General features: G+C 39.0%; 1 protein-coding gene across 1 annotated transcript in view; it reads left to right on the top strand.

Annotated features, from left to right (window-relative positions):
- LOC109933000 (rho GTPase-activating protein 8) overlaps positions 1-19,957 on the top strand; it is a 70,216-nt gene that overhangs the window by 31,719 nt on the left and 18,540 nt on the right. The window contains exons 6-9 of the mRNA XM_020532040.2: positions 6,049-6,135; positions 10,846-10,944; positions 14,897-15,007; positions 17,074-17,147. Coding sequence (XP_020387629.1) covers positions 6,049-6,135; positions 10,846-10,944; positions 14,897-15,007; positions 17,074-17,147 — 371 coding nt within the window. The remainder of the gene's footprint in view (positions 1-6,048; positions 6,136-10,845; positions 10,945-14,896; positions 15,008-17,073; positions 17,148-19,957) is intronic.

Below are 19,957 nucleotides of genomic sequence, written 5' to 3' on the forward strand. Positions count from 1 at the left end.
TGACCACTGGATTACTAGTCTAGTCACATTGCCACTACACCACCAGCCTTTCCATGCTGCTGATTTTAAAAAAAAGCCAAGATTAATTTAAATGGTACTGATCGCATATGGCCTTTATAAAAAGGGAAAATGTAATCGAATGAACTTGAATTTATATGCATCTTTTCCATCCACTTAGAAGAACAAAGCCAGCAAATGTGTCAGAGCACCACCATAAAACGTAGGAGCAAAAGTAGGCCAGTCTATCATTGCTTAAATAAAGTGCCCAAAACTATTCACAGCTTTCAACTATGGTCTGACTAGTGTAGTTTTCCAAGACCTCCCTATTTTTATACTCCATTCTCTTTGAAATAAAGGGTAGCCTTTTGTCCACAAGGGCACACAAATCCCTCTGCTCTCTAAATTTCTGCAGTCATCATCCATTTAAATAATATTCATTCCCTTTATGCTTCCTGCTTTCCACATCTGCCAAGTTTTTACCCAGTCACCTAACTTACCTACATCCCTTTATACACTCAGTGATCCTCACCACTTACCTTCCAAGCTGTTATTATCACGTCAGCAAATTTCACTATAGTACATTCATTTTCCTGAAGCAAGTTATTGAAATATATTATCAATAGTTGTAGCCCTAGCAGTGATCCCTGGGGAACTCCAACCTGAAAATGTCCTTATCCCAACTCTGTCTCCTATTAGTTAGCCCATCCTCCATACATCCTAATAAACCTTCAACATCATGGGGTCTTATTAAGAGCCAAATGTATGGCACCTTTCAAATGCCTTTTGAAAATCCAAATATATTACTTTCCCTTAATCTATCCTGCCTATCACCTTGAACAATTCTAATAAATTTATCAGGCAGGATTTCCCTTTCATGAAGCCGTGCTGACTATAATTGATCATATTATGCATTTATAAATAGTCTACTATTAATCCTTTATAACAGACTCTTAACATTTTCTCAATTGCAGGCATTTAACTAACTGGTCTGTTTTTGCCTTTTTAAATAAAGGTGTCACATTGGTAGTCTTCCAATCCACTGGGGCTTTTCCAGAATCTAAGGATTCTTAGAAGATCACTAGCCGTGCATCCACTATCTCTGTAGCTGTTTCTTTAAAATTCTAGGGTACATCCATCAGGTCCAGGGGACTTATCAATCATTAGCCTTTCCATTTTCCCAGCACCTTTTTCTCTAGTAGCAGTTAGTATAGTTTTACTCCTCCCCTCCTTTTGCTCCTTGATTATTTAGTAATTTTGATATGCTGTTTATATACTCTGTTGTGAGAACTGAAGCAAGACATTTAATCAATTCCTCTGCCATTTCCTGTTTTTTTTTCATTTTTATTTCCCTAGCCTTGTTCTTTTAGCAGCCTGTGTTAACTTTAGCCCCTCTCTTCCTTTTTTTTTAATATATTTAAAGAAGCTATTGCTGTCCATCTTGATATTACTTGCAAGTGTACTCTCAATGTTTAGAGGACTCTTGTGGTGCATTGGTAACAACCTTAGCTCCAGGCCTGGATCCAAGTTTCATCTGCTCCAAAGGTTCATAATAAAATGTCTGAACAGCTTAAAGTTTAAAAAAGAAATCTACCCCCAAAGTGTATCTTCACCCTACGCAACCAAAAAAGTCGCTTTACAAATGCAATCACTGTGGTTTTGTAAATGAACACGGCAGCAAATTTGTACTTGGCTTACTCTTGTTTCTGTTTTCTATTTAATCACTTGAGTCCATTTAGTCACTCAGTCAGATCACGACTGATTTGTTACATAAATCAATGTCTTCTCCTTTGCCAAATATTCCTTCATACCTTTGGCTAGAAAAGCATATCAATCTCATTTAAAGTGATACAAGTATAAAATTCATTGTATTCTAGAATATAATTGCAAATTGTATTCTAATGTGCAATGAGAAAAGATTAATGAACAATCTTGTTGTACAGGGTCTCTTGGGGAAGAGCAATCATAATATGATAAAATTGTTTGTTAGGCTCGAGAGTGAAGTAGTCAAATCTGAAACTGGAGTCCTAAGTCAAAATAGTAGCAACTATGATGCTATAAGATGCATTGGCCAGCATAGATTGGGGAACCTCACTAAACGGGTTGATGGTAAAAAGGCAATCATTCATATTTAAAGAACACGTGCCTGAATTACAATTATTCATTCCTTTCTGGTACAAAAACAAAAGAGGAAAGTAGTGAGCAGTGACTAGTCGGTACTGCAAGGATCCGTGCTTGGACTCCAACTATTTATGATTTATATCAATGACCTGGTTGAGAGAACCAAGTGCAACATTTACAAGTTCGCCAATGAAACTAGACTGGACAAGATTGATCGTTGTTAGAAGGATGCAAAGAGGCTTCAAGTTGATTTAGACAAGTTGAGTGTGTGGGCAGATGCAGCACAATGTGGATAAATATGAAGTTCTACCTTGGTGTGAAAGACAGAAAGAAGGAGTATTAGTTACTTAGTGATCTATTGGGAAGTGTGCATGTACAAAGGATTCTGGGTGTCTCCCTTTGTACACCAGTCAATGCAAGTAGAAGGCAAATGGCAAATTGGCTTTCATTGCAAGAGAGTTTGAGTTCAGAAGTAGGGATGTTTAATTGCAGGTATATGGAACCTTGAGACCACACCAGTCTCAAAGATCTCACTGGTACTGCATGCAGTTTTGGTCTCCCTACCCAAGGGAGGATATACCTGCCATTGAGGGAGCGCCATGCAGGTTCACTAGGCTGACACTGGGGACCATGGAGCTATTGTACAAGGAGAGATTAGTTTGAATAGGCCTTTATTAGAGTTTAGAAGGATGAGAGGGGATCAGATTGAAATGTATAACATTCTAACAGGGCTGGACAGACTAGATGCAGGGAGGATGTTTCCCAGGTTGGCAAGTCTAGAACCAGGGGACACAGTGTCAGGATGTGGGGTAAATCATTTCAGACTGAAATGAGGAAACATTCATTCACTCAAAAGATAACCAACCTGTAGATTTTTCTACTGCAGAAGACTGGAGACCTTGCCACTGAATATATTCAAGGAAGAGATTGACACATTTTCAGATATTAAAGGTATCAAAGGTGTATGGAGAGAAAGCAGGAATATGGCATGGAAATAGGGAGTCAGCCATGATGATATTCACTGGCAGAGAAGATGCCTGCTCCTAGTTTGTATATTTCTATTTCAAATGTTAAGTCATGTAGGATGATTTGTAAATTTTGTGGGCTTTTTATTTCATTTTAATATGATCTGTTGCCTCCGTTAATGGTTCATGGATGTTTTGCTTGACATCTAGAACTCCTGTCCTTAGGATATGAACTAACTCCTTATCACAAATTTGCTGTTGATCTCCCTGATGTTCTGAGACAACACAATGTGGAGCCTTCTGGGGTCCCGAGCAGAAACATCAACTTTCCTGCTCCTCTGCTGCCTGACCTGCTGTGTTCATCCAGCTCCACACTGTGTTGTCTCTGATTCTAGCACCTGCAGTTCTTGCTATCTCCCTGATCTTCTGTCCTTTTTTCCATTTAACGTAATGGCCCAATTTACTGTGGACAATCTCTGACGTATTGCCTTGCATATATTTTTCTCTTTGAAGCTAAGAGCTACTTGATAACCTTTTCATACAGGGTTTGGCTGTTAATTTAATCTGATTCATGATTGATTTCTAAATCTAATAGTAACATCTCCAAACAGTAAGGGCATCAATTGCAAGGCAGTTAATTTTTTTTGTAGGTGTTGATTGAGAGATATATTTTGGGTGAGAGTCTGAGGAACTCCCCTTTTTCTTCCTTGAATAGAGTTTCTGGATTTTCATGTCCACTTGGAATAATAAGACAGGATCTCTGTTAAATTTTTCACTTGAAAGGCAGCATCTCCTACTTTGGCATTCTCCCTCAGTCTTGTTGTGTTTGCCTAGATTAAATCCTCAATTTCTGGAATTGTATACGCAGCAAAAATTTTATGACTTGGACAAGAGTTCCACCAATAGGCTATTTCACTTGAAACAATTGTAATGTGTCTGTCCAAAGTATCAATCAAGGGTCCTCTTTCAGTTGCAGAGTCTGTTATGGATTATTCTTTCTCGGTATTTCTTATAGGGCTTCAAAATTAAAGTATGGTTAATGTGACTTGGATAAAAATTGTAACATTGAGAAGAAAGATCTGTCAGTTGGCAAAGTCTACCAGTTTTTTTTTTTAACTTATAGAACAAATGTGTTCTTGAGTGCCAAGTGCTTTGAATTATTTTGAGCAAAAGTACAGCTTGTACCATATCATTTTGGTTTGTCACTGGGGACGTACTAAGAGTATTCCTGGTGTGCAATTTCTAACTTATATTGGAAAATTTCATTTTCTGCCAAAAGTTGACATTTTAAAAAAAGTAAAGTGGTGTAAAATTATCTTGGAGGCAGAGAGTTTGAAGTAATGAGCCAGAGGAAGCTGCAAATAAGTTTGTGCTTTGAAAATTTTCTGAAGTAGTCTCTAATTGACTTTTTTGTCGAGTGTATTTTGTATTGATCTTTAGTTTCTGTGACTCTGACTATATTCAGCCCAAAATTAGTAACATCATCGAAGATGTTTGCATCCATGATGGATGTGAAGATAAATCCGTGACTTTTTTGCTGTTTTGTAAATCAGAAGTCCACTGAAATATTTTCTTATCTCCTGAAGCCTTTTATATCAATAACAGCCTGGAAGCATGAAACAGTTGACAGCTGACCATTCTCAGCTGAAAAACGATGAACAATGAATGTCATAATGTCCTTTTTTTATCTATTGAAAGTTGTAGAAGATAACGCTTGGAGTTTTGAGCAGGATCTTTAATAGATAACTGAATACACAGTAAATACATTGATGGAAACAAAAGAGTGAAGAACTTTGCATGGACAGTGCTTAACTACACTGAAATGCCACTCTGTTTAGTTGTATCCTATGATAACTGGGAGATCGTAGTCACATTACATATTGATGACAAAGCCCATCCATGCTGTACAGTGTTTAAATTGTACTACCTAACTTCCCAATAGTTGAGTTGGTAAACGCACTTGCTAGTATGGAGCTAATCCAAAAAAATCCAGTTATAGAGTCATAGAGTTATACAGCACAGAAACAAGCCCTTTGGCCCAATTCATCTATACCAACCAGGTTTCCTAAATTGAGCTAGTCCCATTTACCGGCGTTTGGCCCATATCCTTCTAAACCTTTCCTATACATGTACCTGTCCAAATGTCTTTTTAAATGTTCTAATTATATCTGTCTCTACCACGTCCTGTGGCAGCTCATTCCATACGTTCCACCAGTCTCGGGTTCCTTTTTAAATCTTGTCCCTTTCATCTTAAACCTATGCCGTCTAGTTTTGGACTCCCTGGTGAAAATACCTTGGTTATTCCCCTTGTCTATACCCCTCATAATTTTAAAAACCTCTGTAAATTCACCTCTCAGCCTCCTATGCTCCAGGGGAAAAGTCCCAGCCTATCCAGCCTCTCCTTATAACGCAAACCTTCCAGTCGTAGTCGCGTCCTTTTGCACCCTTTCCAGTTTAACTACATCATTCCTATAGCAGGGTGACCGGAATTGTATGCGGCAGTCCAAATGTGGCCTTACTGATTGTCTTGTACAGGTGTAACAGGACGTCCCATCTCCTGTACTCAACACTCTGACCGATGAAAGCAAGCATGCCAAATGTCGTGTTCACCGCCCTGTCCACCTGCCGCTCCACTTTTAAGGAACAAATGTACCTGAACCCCTAGGTCTCTCTGTTCAACAACACACCCCAGGGCTCTACTATTAATGGTATAAATCCTGCCCTGGTTTGTCTTACCAAAATGGAACACCTCGCATTTACCATTCCATCAATAACTTGGGTTATTACCAAAAACTGGCTGTGATGCCTGTGATTAATTCTCCTGATCGTTGCCTGGTGATATCAAATGTGCTACTAAAATTTCACTTATTCCCAAGCTAGTATTAATGCAATGATGTGACACTACAATAAGATAACTTTTATTTTTCTGCTCCTTTGTTTCAAAGATGGTTTTCCTTTATTCTAGATACAAGAAAAATCTCAAAGCCCTTTATGTTGTGCACCCGACAAATTTTATTCGAATCCTTTGGAATATTTTCAAGCCAATTATAAGGTATGTTTGGTGAACATGGTCTGTCATTTCACCGGGTCGCACCCCTAAGAGCGCACATTCCACGCTGTAACAATCTGAGATGCTGTGCAATGAAAGATGGGAGGTTTAAGGTTAGGAGGTCTCCGAGATTGCTGACAAAGGTGATGTGGCAAAGCACATTGCACTAGCCGGGTGTGCCTCAGGTTTCTTTTTGAAGCTGAATTGTTGATTTTCTGGCTGCAATATGCTTGTCTCCATCACTTTTATGATGGGATTGGGCAGTGATTGCTGACAGAATCAGAAGTACAAGGGGCAATATTACTGATTGGGGTCTGACTTTTCAAATGAGTTTGAATCAATACAGCAGTGTTCCAGTAGCAGGAGAAACCTCACAATTTACAAGTCCCTGTGCCTTTATTGAAGTTTATAAAGAAGCAGAGCCAGCTGACTGCAACTTTACCCCACCCAACACAACTGTCTCTCTCTCTTCACTCCCAATTCTGTAAACTCTTCAAGCTTTTTATCTTTTTTTTTCTCCCCCTCTCCATCCTGTTCCTGCTCTTTATTTATAAACTCTGCAACCCAAGTCTCAGATCATGAGTTTGAAAGCTGTTAATTCCTCTTCGCCAACCCCAACCTCCATCTTAATTTTTACGAGCACTTATTCTCCCATTCTGTTTGCAATTCTGCAGACTTTTTTTTTCTTGTCAAATGATTGTAAACTGAGACAGGTGTTTGGCTCCTGCTCATTGGCTTTACGCCAACTCTGAAACAGACCCAAAGGTGGATGTGAATTTGTAACAGTTTGGTGTCGAGAAAATGGATGACTGTCAGAAAACAAGCTGCAGTCAGTTGATGAATAGCTTCTTATGTTGGCTGGTGCTAAGTGACTGGCAATTTATATCTTTTTGATGACCAACTGACTGACTGACTTCCTGCTGATGTGCTCTTTGGTTTGGAACTGCCTCCTGTCGTTTAACTTCATTTGACCATAAGAAATAAAGCCATTGGTGTATCAAACCTGTCCTACCATTCAGTAGGCTGATCTGACTGTGGTTTTCCCTCCACTTTCTTGCCTTCCCACCATCCGTCTCCAACCCTCTGCCTCTCTCACCCCCATAACCCTTGCTCGTTGATCAGAAATCTGTCTAACTCAACCTTAAATATATTCAGGACCCAGCCTTCACCGCTATTCAAGGAAGAGCGTTCCGAGTACTAATGATCCTCGAAGAAATTCCTTCTCATCTTGGTTTTGACTGGCTGATCCCATCTTTTAAACTATGCCCCCTAGTTTGAGATTAGCCCGCAAGGAGAAATATCATCTCGGCATCTACCTTAGCAAGCTCCTTCAGAATCTTGTATGTTTTTATGAGGATGCCTCTCAATCGCATTTAATGAGGATAGGCACACTGTGTTCAATCTTTCCTCATTAGCCAGCCCCTTAATCTCAAGAATCATCCTAGTGACCTTCTCAGAACTGCTCCCAGTGCAATCATGACCCGCTTTAAGTAAGGAGACTAAAACTGTACACAGTACTCCCAGATGTCGTCTCACCAGTGACCTGTGTAGTTGTAGCAAAACCTATTTTCTTTTATACTTGAACTCCATTTTGTAGTTACGACTGTCACTCTAGTTGCCTTCCTAGTCATTATTTTTTGTTCTTCATCCTGCTAAAGTGAAAAGCCTCATTCTCCCACAATACACTGCAAATTTTTTTTGCGTGTTCCCAATTAATGTTTTTATATCACTTTGTAGGTCTCCGAATCCTCCTCACACCTTGCCTTCCTATCAGTCACCTGAAGGTTTGCTTCAATACTGTTAGTCCCTTCATCCAGCTCCTTATAGAAATGGTAATTGGTTGAGGCTCCAGCACTCATCTCTGTGGCACTCCACTTATTACAGTTTTCCAACCTGAAAATAATCAATTCATTCTGTTTCCTGTTGGTTAGCTAAGCCTCCTACCAAGCCAATATATCACCTCTAAAGCCCTGAGCTCTTATCTTGTACAATAATCTTCTATGTCACCCTTGTCAAATGCTCTTTGAAAATCCAAAGACACTGATTCTACTAATTTCTATGTATCCACGTGGGCTTGTTAAATCTTCTCAGAACTCTAATAGATTGTCAAATACAATTACCCTTTCAGATAAACAGGGTCAATATTGTACTATGATTTCTAAGTGTCTTTTTACTTCCTCCTTAATTAATGTCTCTAGTATATTCCCAATGATACATGCTAAATTGGCCTGTTGTCTCCCTTCTTTCCTGAAGAGAGATGTTGTATATGTGGACTTCCAATCTGCTAGGACCTTTCCAGAACTTTGTAATTTTCCAAATTCACAATCAGTGTGATCTCTATGCCTGCAGGCACTTCCTTTAAGACACTAGGCTGCAGGCCATCAGGTCCAGCAGATGTGATAGCCTTCAGTCCCATTAGGTTTTCTGGTACCTTACCTCCAAAGATCATGATTTAATTCTGTCTCTCTCATTTTGTCTCTTCATTTTCCACTATTTTTGGGATGCTTTCTGTGCCTTCTATTGTAAATAAATATACAAAATACAAAATCTGTTATTTTCTTATTATTAAGGCAGGCAATGGCCTCATGGTATTATCACTGGACTGTTAATCCAGAGACCCAGAAATGTTCTGTGGACTGGGGTTTGAATCCCACCAGGGCAAATGGTGGAACTTGAATTCAATAAATGTCTGAAATTAAGGATCTAATGATGACGATGAATCCATTGTCGATTGTCGGGAAAAACCCATCTGGTTCACTAATGTCCTTTAGGGAAGGAAACTGCCATCCTTACCTGGTCTGGCCTACATGTCACTCCAGACCCACAGCAATGTGGTTGACTCTTAACTGCCCTCTGGGCAATTAGGGATGGGCAATAAATGCTGCCTAGCCAGCAATGCCCTCATCCTGTGAATGAATAAAGATAAAGTAAAAGTCCCTTCTCACTCTCTAAAGGACCAGCTCTCACTTTAACTATTTTTTATGTACTTGCACAAGATTCTCCCATTTTCTCCCCTCCAGTTTCTCTTTTTTCTCTTGCTTTTCTTTCTTAAGTTGTCCTTTTTCTGATTTCTGAAATATTCCCAATCTTCTGAACTAGTCCTGATCTTTGCAACATTGTATGTATTTTCTTTCAATTTGATGTCATCCTTAACTTTTTTAGCTTTGGATTGTGAACCCTTCTCACAATCATTCTTTCTCAATGCAGTATATCTGCTTTGAGGGTTATGAAATATCTCCTTGTAAGTCCGCTATTGCGTCTCAACTATCTTGCATATTAACATATTTTGCCAGTCTATGTCAATTATATATTTGTACCCATGTAATTGTATTCATTTGAGATTAAGATTCTGGTTTCAGAACAAGATTCCTCACCCTCCAGCTGAATGTGAAATTTAATCATGTTCTGATCACTCTCGTCAAGAGATCCTTTTAATATGAGTTCATTAACTGATTTTGTCACACCACATATTACTAGATCTAAAGTAGCCTGTCCCTGGTTGGTTCTGCAATGTGTTGTTCTAAGAACCTTTTCTAGGAACCATACAGTCTTATGAACTCATTCTTCATCTAGCTTTGCCAATTTGATTTATTGAATTTCTGTGAAGATTAAAATTGCACATTATTATAGAATTTTCTTATAAACTACCATTATTTATTGGTTTATTTCTGTCATGTAGCTATAATCAGTCTGTAAAGTACTCCCAATTTCTTTCCTTTGCTGTTTCTAATCCAGATTATTTCTCAATATTCTGCTGATCTGAGTCTTTATTAGCAAAGCTTTCCTGCCTCCTTTTCCATTATTCCTGACCTTCCAAATATCAGATTCCCTTAAATAATCATGCCCCAACCATGGTCACTTTGCCATTACAATGCATGCTTGCAGTTGTTTTGTGTTGGTTTTTCTGCTGGTCCACAGTGTGTTTCGGATGAAGTCATTCCATGCTACAGCTCTTTCTTTGCTGAATACTTGTGCCTGTGACCTACGAGTCAAAAGCCTTTGTCTCCACACTAATCTTTTGAGTTCAGCCCTCTGGACTTCTTTACTCAATTCCAATTTGCTTCTAGGTCAGGCTCTCCAACCCTAAGTAAATGTCTCTAATGCGGGCAGGTGGCACAGCCTTCAGGATATGCATTCTTGCCTGTAGAGCACAATATCTCCTGTTTAATATACTACCCTCTCCTACAACTACATTCGTTTTTACTGTTTCTGCACCATGGTGCTGTAGCTGACCGGTGTTAATTACTGGGTGACTTCAGGTTTTCGATTGGCAGTAAGCTGGTCTAGCTGCTACTCACCAGATAAATTCTCAGCTATCGAGAGTTTTATAATTCATTTTATTTTGTACATAGTGAAACTGTAAATATATAACACATACAATTTCTGCAACTGTAAATCCAGTCTATTCAATTGCTGCAAATAGAAGAAATTAAATATAAATAAAAAATATATATTTCGGGGTGTGGCAAACCTCAAAACACAACCAACAAAGAAACCTTTTGCTTGATGTACAATGTTTCCACTTCCAAAATTACTGAATCATAAGTAATTTTATGAGAATAAAATCATCCCCATGTCATAAAGCATTTTTCATAGAGCTGATCTGTATAACAAATTCAAATATTGGTTGACAATAATAGGTTTTAAAATAACACGTAATTCTCAGAAATGGCACTTTTTAATGTTTTAATTCATTGTCTAATTTTCTTTCAGTCATAAATTTGGAAAGAAGGTAATATATGTAAACTACTTAAGTGAACTGAGAGAACATCTGAACTATGATCAGCTCATCATTCCTTCTGAAGTGATTAGGTATGTATTGAGATAATGTTCAAGGGCACTGATTTTGTTTTTATATAAAACGGTGTGGGTGTCTTTTGTAACTTTGCATCTCTCACTGCTGCAAGGCATGAACTGTGGGAGGGTTTAATCTCATAGGCTTTCCTTTCCTCTCTTGCTGTTGTCACCTGTTCCCTGAAATTGAAATGTTCTGTTTGCTGGAGGCATTTCATAAGGCCAGCTGTGAATAGATGGAATGCCTACGCAACACAGCTTGCTGAACTTAAATAATGAAGCGCAATAACATTTGAGTTATTTTCCTTTCCTTTTTTTACTGTTCTCCAATGGTAAATTAACTCTTCCAGATTTTTATTTAATTACTATGACTTATCCCTTCACAGCTTTGGATTCCCCTTTAAGTATTCTATAGTAACTTCGAGTCATCTTGAAAGCCCCCTGCAAGACCTTGAATCTGGCAGTATAGGATCAGCTATTCATTGTATAATTGGCCAGATCATCCAATGAAGTCTTGGAAATCAGAAACAGAACCAGAAATTGCTGGAGAAACTTAGAAGGTCAGAACATTCTGAAAAAGGATCACTGGACCGGAAACGTTAACTCTGCTTTCTGTCCACAGATGCTGCCTGACCTGCTGGGTTTTTCCAGTACTTTCTGATTTTGACTAGATCAGTTTGAAAGCAGACGGTATCATGGTTGGTCGTTGTGCAACTGATGGATTGAGATCCGTACCAAATGTTAACCCTTGGTTGCAATATCACTGTGTCCGAGAACCTAAGTGAAGAAGCATTAAAGAACCAATGGCATTATAAATCACAGCACAAATCATATGATTGCTTAAGTTCAGTTTCCCTCTCCTCCAATTTCTATACTTTTCACATTCAAAAATATTACATTAAATCTGCCAACATGGTAACACAATTTTAGGTTTTAATAAAAAAAATTCTAAAAAGAGATTTTATGTTTTAAAAAAAGATATGACACAATCGTTGGCTTTATAGATAGAACAGTATAATACAAATGTAAGAAAGGCATGCTAAATCTCTGTACAGGCCTTAAGTGGAGAGTTGCTGATAAATTTAGGTAACCAGATTTTTGGAAGACCTGCAAGGCAATTGAGAGGATGCAATGAAAGTTTACTATGGCTGTAGGGTTAGGGTTAGGTGAGGGATTTCAATTATGATAGGCTGTAGAAGCTGGCATTGTTCTCTTTTAAAGTAGGTTAAGGGAAGACTTGGTACAGGAATTTAAAAGTTGAGGGGCTTTCAGAGAATATAAAAGGACAATGTGTTTCCACTGTCACAGCGATTCATTAACATAGAAATTTAAGAGAATAGACCATTCAGTATGACCATGGCTGATTCTGTTCTCTGTTCCTACTTTCTCCCCATATCCTTTGGTCCCTTTTAGTCCTAAGAATTATCTATAATTTGTTCTTGCAGACATTCAATGTTTTAGCCTCAACTGCTTTCTGTGGCAGAGAATTCCACAGACTCACCATGTTTTGAGCGAAGAGATTTCTCTTCATCTAAATTCTAAATGGTCTACCCTGTAACCTTAGACTCTGACCACTGATTCTGGACTCCACAGTCAACGGAAACATATCTCCTGCATCTAGCTTGTCTAGTCCTGTTAGCATTTTATTGGTTTCTATGACACTCTTTCCACCACCCTTCATTCTACTAGACTTCAGTGGATATTGTCCTAACCAATCCAGTTTCTCTTCATACGTCAGTCCCGCCATCCCAGGAATCAGTCTGGTAAACATTGTATTCCCGCCATTGCCAGAACATCCTCCCTCAGATGAAGAGACCAAAACTGCATTCAATACAACAAATGTGATCTCCTCAAACTGCTGTATAATTGCAGCAAGCCATCCATGCTCCTAATATGCAAATCCCCTCATTGTGAAGGCCAACAAACAATTTGCCACCTTCACTGTATGCTGCCACTGAATGCTAACTTTCAGCAACTTGTGTACTAGGACTCTGCTCTCATTGCACCTCTCCCTTTCCCAATCTATTGACATTCAGATAATAATCTGCTGTCCTGTTTTAACTCCTGAAGTGGATAACCTCACATTTATCCACAGTTTACGTCATCAGCAATGCATTTGCCTACTCAAGTAACCAGAGAGTAAAGATTTAATAGAAATAACAAGGGGTCCTTTTGAGCAATTTTTTGTGACCCATTACAAATGCACTGTGCTCAAGGATGGTGGAAAAATACAAGTAACTATCAAAATGAAATATACTTTTGAAGGAAATGAAATTGCAAGCCTGTGAAGAAAGACAAATGGAGTAGAATAAACTGGCAAACGCTTTCAAATAATTGGCAGTCACAATATTGGGAATGAGCTTCTGTGTTGTATGCTTGTATGATAGGCTGTTCTCCCTTTTTTTGATGCTAAGCTATTGTAAAACCATTTATATACAATGATTTGATTTAACTTTGTTCCTAAAGATCTCTGTTTCCTACATATTCTACCTTGAGGCTATCAAAACTAAACACAATATAGTAACTACTGAGTGGCATTTGAACGGATAACTATAAACATTTCATAGTATGTGGGAATACTTTTAATAAAGTGATAAATTCTGTTGTGTGATATGACATGAGCCAATAAAATCTATCTGCTGGACTTGCATCAGATTTATTGCTACTTTTACTGTACCTTTTAGGAAGAGAAGAAAAAGGCAATAATTTGCTGTATACACAAAAACACTATACTTGCTGTGAATGGTACTAGATTTGGAATGATGAAAGCTTTATCATTAGTGTGAACCATTGAACTGAGCAGCCATTACTCACAGCGCATGAAGAAAATCTGTTCCCAGTTTACATTGAGATGGCTGTTGAAATATTTGTTTTTGTATAACTTGGAGTGTTTTCAAGATGACCATAGAAGCTATCCTGTGTATAATTGAAGCTCTGCTAGTTGATGTAGGTATAATATTGCACTTTTGTTTATTTTTTGCAGAAGGTTAAGTTGATTATATTTGCATTAGTTGAATTGTTTGTTTTAACAATTTGGAAAAGAGGTGTGAGTTAAATTTTTGAAGTGTGTGCAAGAGTATAATGTGATAAAATCAACCTGCTGGCTTTAGCTTCTAGATGCATTTTTCCCAGCACTGTGAGGAGATGTGAGATGTGTGGAGTTGTTCTGCCAGCTAAATGGCCCCTTTACTTGCATTAGGAAATATTTTGTTTGAGCTCATGGTGGATTTTTCTGATTCTTTCTTTGTCTCCCTTTATTCTTTGTTCTTCTGTCTCTTTTCCCTTTCTTCTGTCTTTTTTTGCTTTAACTTTTTTTTCTTCTCTATCTTTTTTTTTTGCACCACTGCTACTGACTGCAAATTAAGGTTAACACAAAAGTAAATCAGCCTCCTCGGGAACGTTAAATACAAGAAATTGAAAATGATGTTGAATTTATAAAATACATTGAACAGAACTGATTGAGAGCATTAGTTGTTCTGTACATGCAAAAGCAATGTTATTTTATGTAAAAATTCATTGAGGTGGTAATGTGATAGAGCAATTGTAGTTACAAGCAAAGCTGTGAAAGACTTGGACATTTTCACAAAAGCTAGGCACGTAAAGGGAGATCTAATAGAAGCTTTGAAGCTTTATGAAAAGCTTTGAATGAAAATGTGGTGAACAGTTTTTTTTTTCTAATTTGTTAGCCAGGCACAGCAAGGTGTGCCTGAATTCGCTGACTTTAAATTTGGAGCAATTTTCAGAAATCATTTTAAGTCTCCAGGTGTACAGTGAAGTTGGAGCTCCCCATCCCCATAGAAGGAGAATGGCTGCTGTACAACATGGAGGTATAGTTCCTGTTAGTTGAAATCACAGGATGGCACTGAATAAAATTCACTGTGTATCTTCCTCTCAACAAGTGTTATAATGGGGATTTGAAGGAAAGATTGTGGTGCAGTAATAATTATTCCTGACTGTATCTTTCTATCAGGTATGATGAAAACCTAAGAGCATCTCAAAAGGGAGGACCACCTCAACCAGCAAAGACACCCCCACCTCGACCTCCGCTTCCCCAGCAACAATTCGGAGTCAGTCTGCAATAGTAAGTTTTCATTTGTTTCATTCCTGCTTTTACCGTGATTAACTTTACAATGTTATGTTAAGACCTTGTTTCCTATGTGGAAAACTTGGGTGCGTTGCCAAGTTGATTGCCGAAATACAAAACTGCTGGCCAATTCTGAAAGAATATGATTCCAATATAATCAAATTAAATTAACGAAAATGATTGCTGTTCTGCACTTGCCACTCTTCGAGATTCCGAGACCCTAATCTTTATGGAGGTGGAGATGGAGATTGTGTTGACCTGGAGGATCTAAGGATGGCAGAGCCTGTTGTGTAGATCTGCCTACCTGGTTGGGAAGAAGCCCATGATCAGGGGACTAGGAGCTGAGGCAGGGAAGTTTCTTTTTGTTTGGAAAGGCAGGGGAATGCTGAAGGCTGCAGAGGTGAAACATGCCTGTTGCTCTTGAAAACCCACTTTAGCCGTGGAAACAAGTAGCTCCCATCTATTTCAATGAGTTTTCTAACCTGCAGCAGCAGTTGATTCCAAATTGGTGTCACAGTTGCACTTGCCCAGTTTGAGCGTGTGTTAAATATCTACATGGTGGAAGTCCCCAAGCTGCTGGTTATCCTTCACCATAAAATGGTAGCAAGTGGGTGTTTGCCACGTTCAGGGTCAGGTTACATGCATTTCACATTTTCATCTCATTCAATTATACCAAGTTTAGAGTCACTTTATCAAACACTGTAGTCTTATTCTATTCATTTTTCTCCATTCCTGTGGTATATTCAGCGCAGTGTGACAGATGTTTATAGAAAGAAGGTTTTCTCGAATTCCTAGGGTGGATGATGTCTGAATCTTTTAAAGTTATTTAAAGCTCTTTAACATTTGGGCATCTGTTATGTCAGATCTATTGTTGGAGCAGTAGTTCAAATAGTGAAATGTAAAATAAAAGCCCAAACCAAACTTGATGTTACACTTTCAGGACATGCATATTTAATTGCAGCAAGAGCTTCTTTACAAAGCTTTTGTAGCAGGTAGGTTGCAAGGTCATTTCAGAGGACTGTTAAAGGAGTCACGCGCATTGCTGGGTCATTTAAGATCAGACCGGGTGTGGACTGCAATTTTCCTTCCCTAAAGTACTTTCGTGAATTAGTTTTTAGTTCCAGATTCATTAGTGGATTTCAGTTTTCATCATCTGCCTGTTCCTGCATCTTTTACTTCCAGGTGCCCCCCTCAAGGGCCTGTCTTTGGCCACCTTGACTCTTCGTCTGTCAACTACCCTTTGCAACAGAATTCGAAAGGTTCCATGAACAGCCAAGTGTCCTTGGCATAACCCTTAGCACCACATCTGTTAACTCCTGTGCATCTGGCAGACTGCTTGTCTGAAATCAAGCCTTTAGATGAGTCAAAATTTCCTGCAATTAAACATTGTGAGAAAGCCAAAACTATTACCTTTAGATCCATTATGTCACTACTGATTCCAGGAAACTCCCAGTTCACTGCCTAAAGTGAAGCAGGCTATTTAATGTGAAGTTAACTTTAATCGTGCCCATTGCTAAGGCTGCTTTCTTCCACCTCTATTATATTATCTTGTTCTTCTCATTGAGTCTTCAACCATCCACAAGCTCTTCACCCCTCCAGTTCTGACGCCTTGTGCATTCCTCATTTCTTTTGCCCCAAGATGTCTGCATTATAAGCTGTCTCAGCCTTTAGCTGTGTACTTGCCACTTAACAGTTTCTTCACCACACAACCTGGAGTAGTTCAAGGAGGCAGCTCAGCACCATTGTCTCAGTGGCAATTAGGGATGGGTAATAAATGGATTAAGTGGTTCTCTTTGCAGACCTCCCTCCCTTTATGCTGGGGCAGAACCAGCTTCATCACCAAGGTTTTGTTCACCAAATGTCTCCTTCATTGGCTTGTGGTCCAACTAACCTACTGTGAAATGCCTTGGGACGATGTACTATGATGCTACCTGAATCCAAATTCTTCTAAATTTAAACTTTCCACAAACACTTTGTTTAAAAATCTAAGCTATGTTACGAAAGGCGATTTCCATGCAACTAATCTTGACGGATGTGCCTGTGTTACTTCTTTAAAATACCAGTCTCCGGGACAAAGGAAATGGAGATCTCATTCCTCTGGTAGTGAGACAGACTGTACAGTTCCTGAAGCAGAAAGGTACGTTTTCTGCCTTGTTTCTCTTTATTAACTGTATTAACAATGTTAAAAGTGTTGCCTTTTATTGTGATTGTCTTTGTCTTTGAAGCCTTACCCCTCTCCAAGAGTTTGAATTTGAAAACATTTACTTTAATCTCTTTTCTATGTCTGACCAGCTACTACGTTGTGTCATTCCTCCACCTTTTGTCCTTAGTTTATCAACTTCTTGCACCCACTCCTTATTATTTCCTCACATGGAAATTGTGTTGCTGTCCATCGTTTTAGCTGCACCAAGATAGTTCATTTTATTTCTCAACCATTTCAAGGGAAGCTGTCATGCGTTAATTGCATGGTGCCTTGGTGAGACTACAGCTGGAGTAGTTTGTACAGTGAGATAACAAGGTGTAGAGCTGGATGAACACAGCAGGCCAAGCAGCATCAGAGGAGCAGGAAGGCTGACGTTTCGGGCCAAGACCCTTCTTCAGAAATGTTTGTACAGTGTTGGTCTCCTTATTTAAGAAAAGATCTACTTGCCATGGAGGGAGTTCACCAGAGAGGCTCATCAGACTAATTCTGAGGAAGGGTCACTGGACCCGAAACGTTAACTCTGTTTTCTCCTTCACAGATGCTGCCAGACCTGCTGAGCTTTTCCAGCAACTTTGTTTTTGTTCCTGATTTAAAGCATCCGCAGTTCTTTTGGTTTTCATCAGACTAATTGCTGGGATTGTTTTAGGAGGAATAACTGAGAAGACTGAGTCTTTGTTCCCTGGACTTTTGAAGAACAAGGGCTGACCTCATCGAAATGAACAAAATTCTTGGTGTGATAGGGTGGAATAGAAACAGCTGGTGCTGCACAAACACAGCAGATCTGGCAGCATCTGTGCAATGTGAAACAGTTAGCGTTTCGAGTCCAATGTACCTCCTTGGGACCACAGGCTGGATGTAGATGGCATGTTTCCAAGTGCGCTCTAGATCCAGGGCCTGCAGACTGCAAACAAGGGGCGGGCCATTTGGGACCAAATTGAGGAATTTCTCACTCTGAGGGTATTTAAAATTTAGAATTGGCTGGTCCAGAGGGCTGTGGAATCTCAGTATGGAGTATGTATAAAACCAAAGAAATCGGTAGATTTCTCGATATTAATGACACTGAAGGATATGGAGATTAATTGGGAAAATGTGGGTAGGTGATCAGCTGTGATCTAGAATAATGGAGGTAAGATCAAGGAGCTGAACGTCCTACTCTATACCAAGGTTAATTTTGTGTCAATATTACTTAGTTCTCAACGAACCTCAAGCCCATTATTATGTAGCCCCCCCACCAGGTTGAGTGCCTTCTATCAAGTCTGTAATCCTCCTTTGTTAGGAAACAGGAGAAAGCTTATACTCTGGGTGTTCCTGTCTTGCTGTTGCTGCAGACCTTTCTAGCCTTCATTTTTTTCAACATTATTATGGTGATTATTCTCCTGAACTTTGATTGGATATCCTTTTCAAGCATCAAAATAAACATTCAATATGCCTTTTGTTGATGCTAATTAACTTTTAACACCTCAGACCTGTGTAATTTATTACCTTTGTTTTTCCTTCTTGTTGAGGGGCATTTTGCTTTCAAATCATTGTTTGACGTCACCTAATCATTTATGTATGATTTGTCTGGAAGTTTTTGAAGTTAGCCTAATCTTTCTTCATTGTTTGACAAGTTTACTGATAGGGGCCAATTATTACCTGAGCTAGGCAGCACGATTGGGTTGGTAGGGACATTATAAATAGATGTGCTGCCCCTAACACTAGCTCATCCACTACTGTATTTCCTGGAATGCTCTACTGTGTTTGCCTAGAGACTGCCTGAATTCAGTGAGAGTGCTGGGATCCTATTCAAGTAGAGCCTCTCTGCTCCTATGATGCTGCTTGGCCTGCTGTGTTCATCCAGCCCTGCACCTTGTTGTCTCAAGTAGAACCTGGATTTGGTTTAGAAACAAAACTGTGAATGCCATCTGTGGAGGAAATACAGATAACCATTTACAACCTGCAAACTGTTGTTCTCTGGGTCGATGTCAAGGACAGGTTTTTTTAATCTCGGTGCTTAGAATGGGTTCAGAATTGCATTGCACATTATTTTCCTGGAATTTATGGCTACTTATTGACAGTTGCTTAAAGGTAGTTAGATCTTGGTGTTTCTGATCATTCTTCCCCACCACACACTCACACCCTCACCCTCACCCTCTACTTCATACATCTTTCAACACTGTGTACCTTCAACTTGCGGGCCAAAACTTCCAGGCATCGTCCTTTAATATGATTGCAAAGTGAGTTACTTAAAGGCAAAAAAATATACGACCTGAGATCACCTTTCGCTCTGACTTTTTCTCTCTCAGTTCCTCATTTCGCAGTCTTGTTGAAAGTCTTCTGTTCAACTTCCCCAAGTGAGTAAGAAATGCTGCAGTAAATTGTGAATAACAGATGTTTCATGATTTCCAGGAAAAGCACCATGGGTAATGGCTGACAAGTGTAGTGCTGATGTTACTGCTGTTCAGGGCTATAATCTCGCTCAAACTTGGGGTTTAAAATATGTTTTAACACTTTTTTTTTTAAACTGTTTGCCATGGTTGATACTTAGGCTGTCTAATCCCACGACTGTACCAATCATTCTCAATTTGAAGGAACATCAAATTTAACCAAACTCTTCTTATGTCTGTTGACACAATATGCAACATGGCTACTATGTACTAGTAGTTGTACAAATTGGGAAGATATTGCATGATGTCTTGCTCATTTTCATGAATTCATCAAAAATTGTACTTCCATCATCACGTTAACCATACATGTCAGGCTGT

The sequence above is a fragment of the Rhincodon typus genome, chromosome 18 (genome assembly GCF_021869965.1).
Source record: "Rhincodon typus isolate 14 chromosome 18, sRhiTyp1.1, whole genome shotgun sequence".
Lineage (NCBI taxonomy): Eukaryota > Metazoa > Chordata > Chondrichthyes > Orectolobiformes > Rhincodontidae > Rhincodon > Rhincodon typus.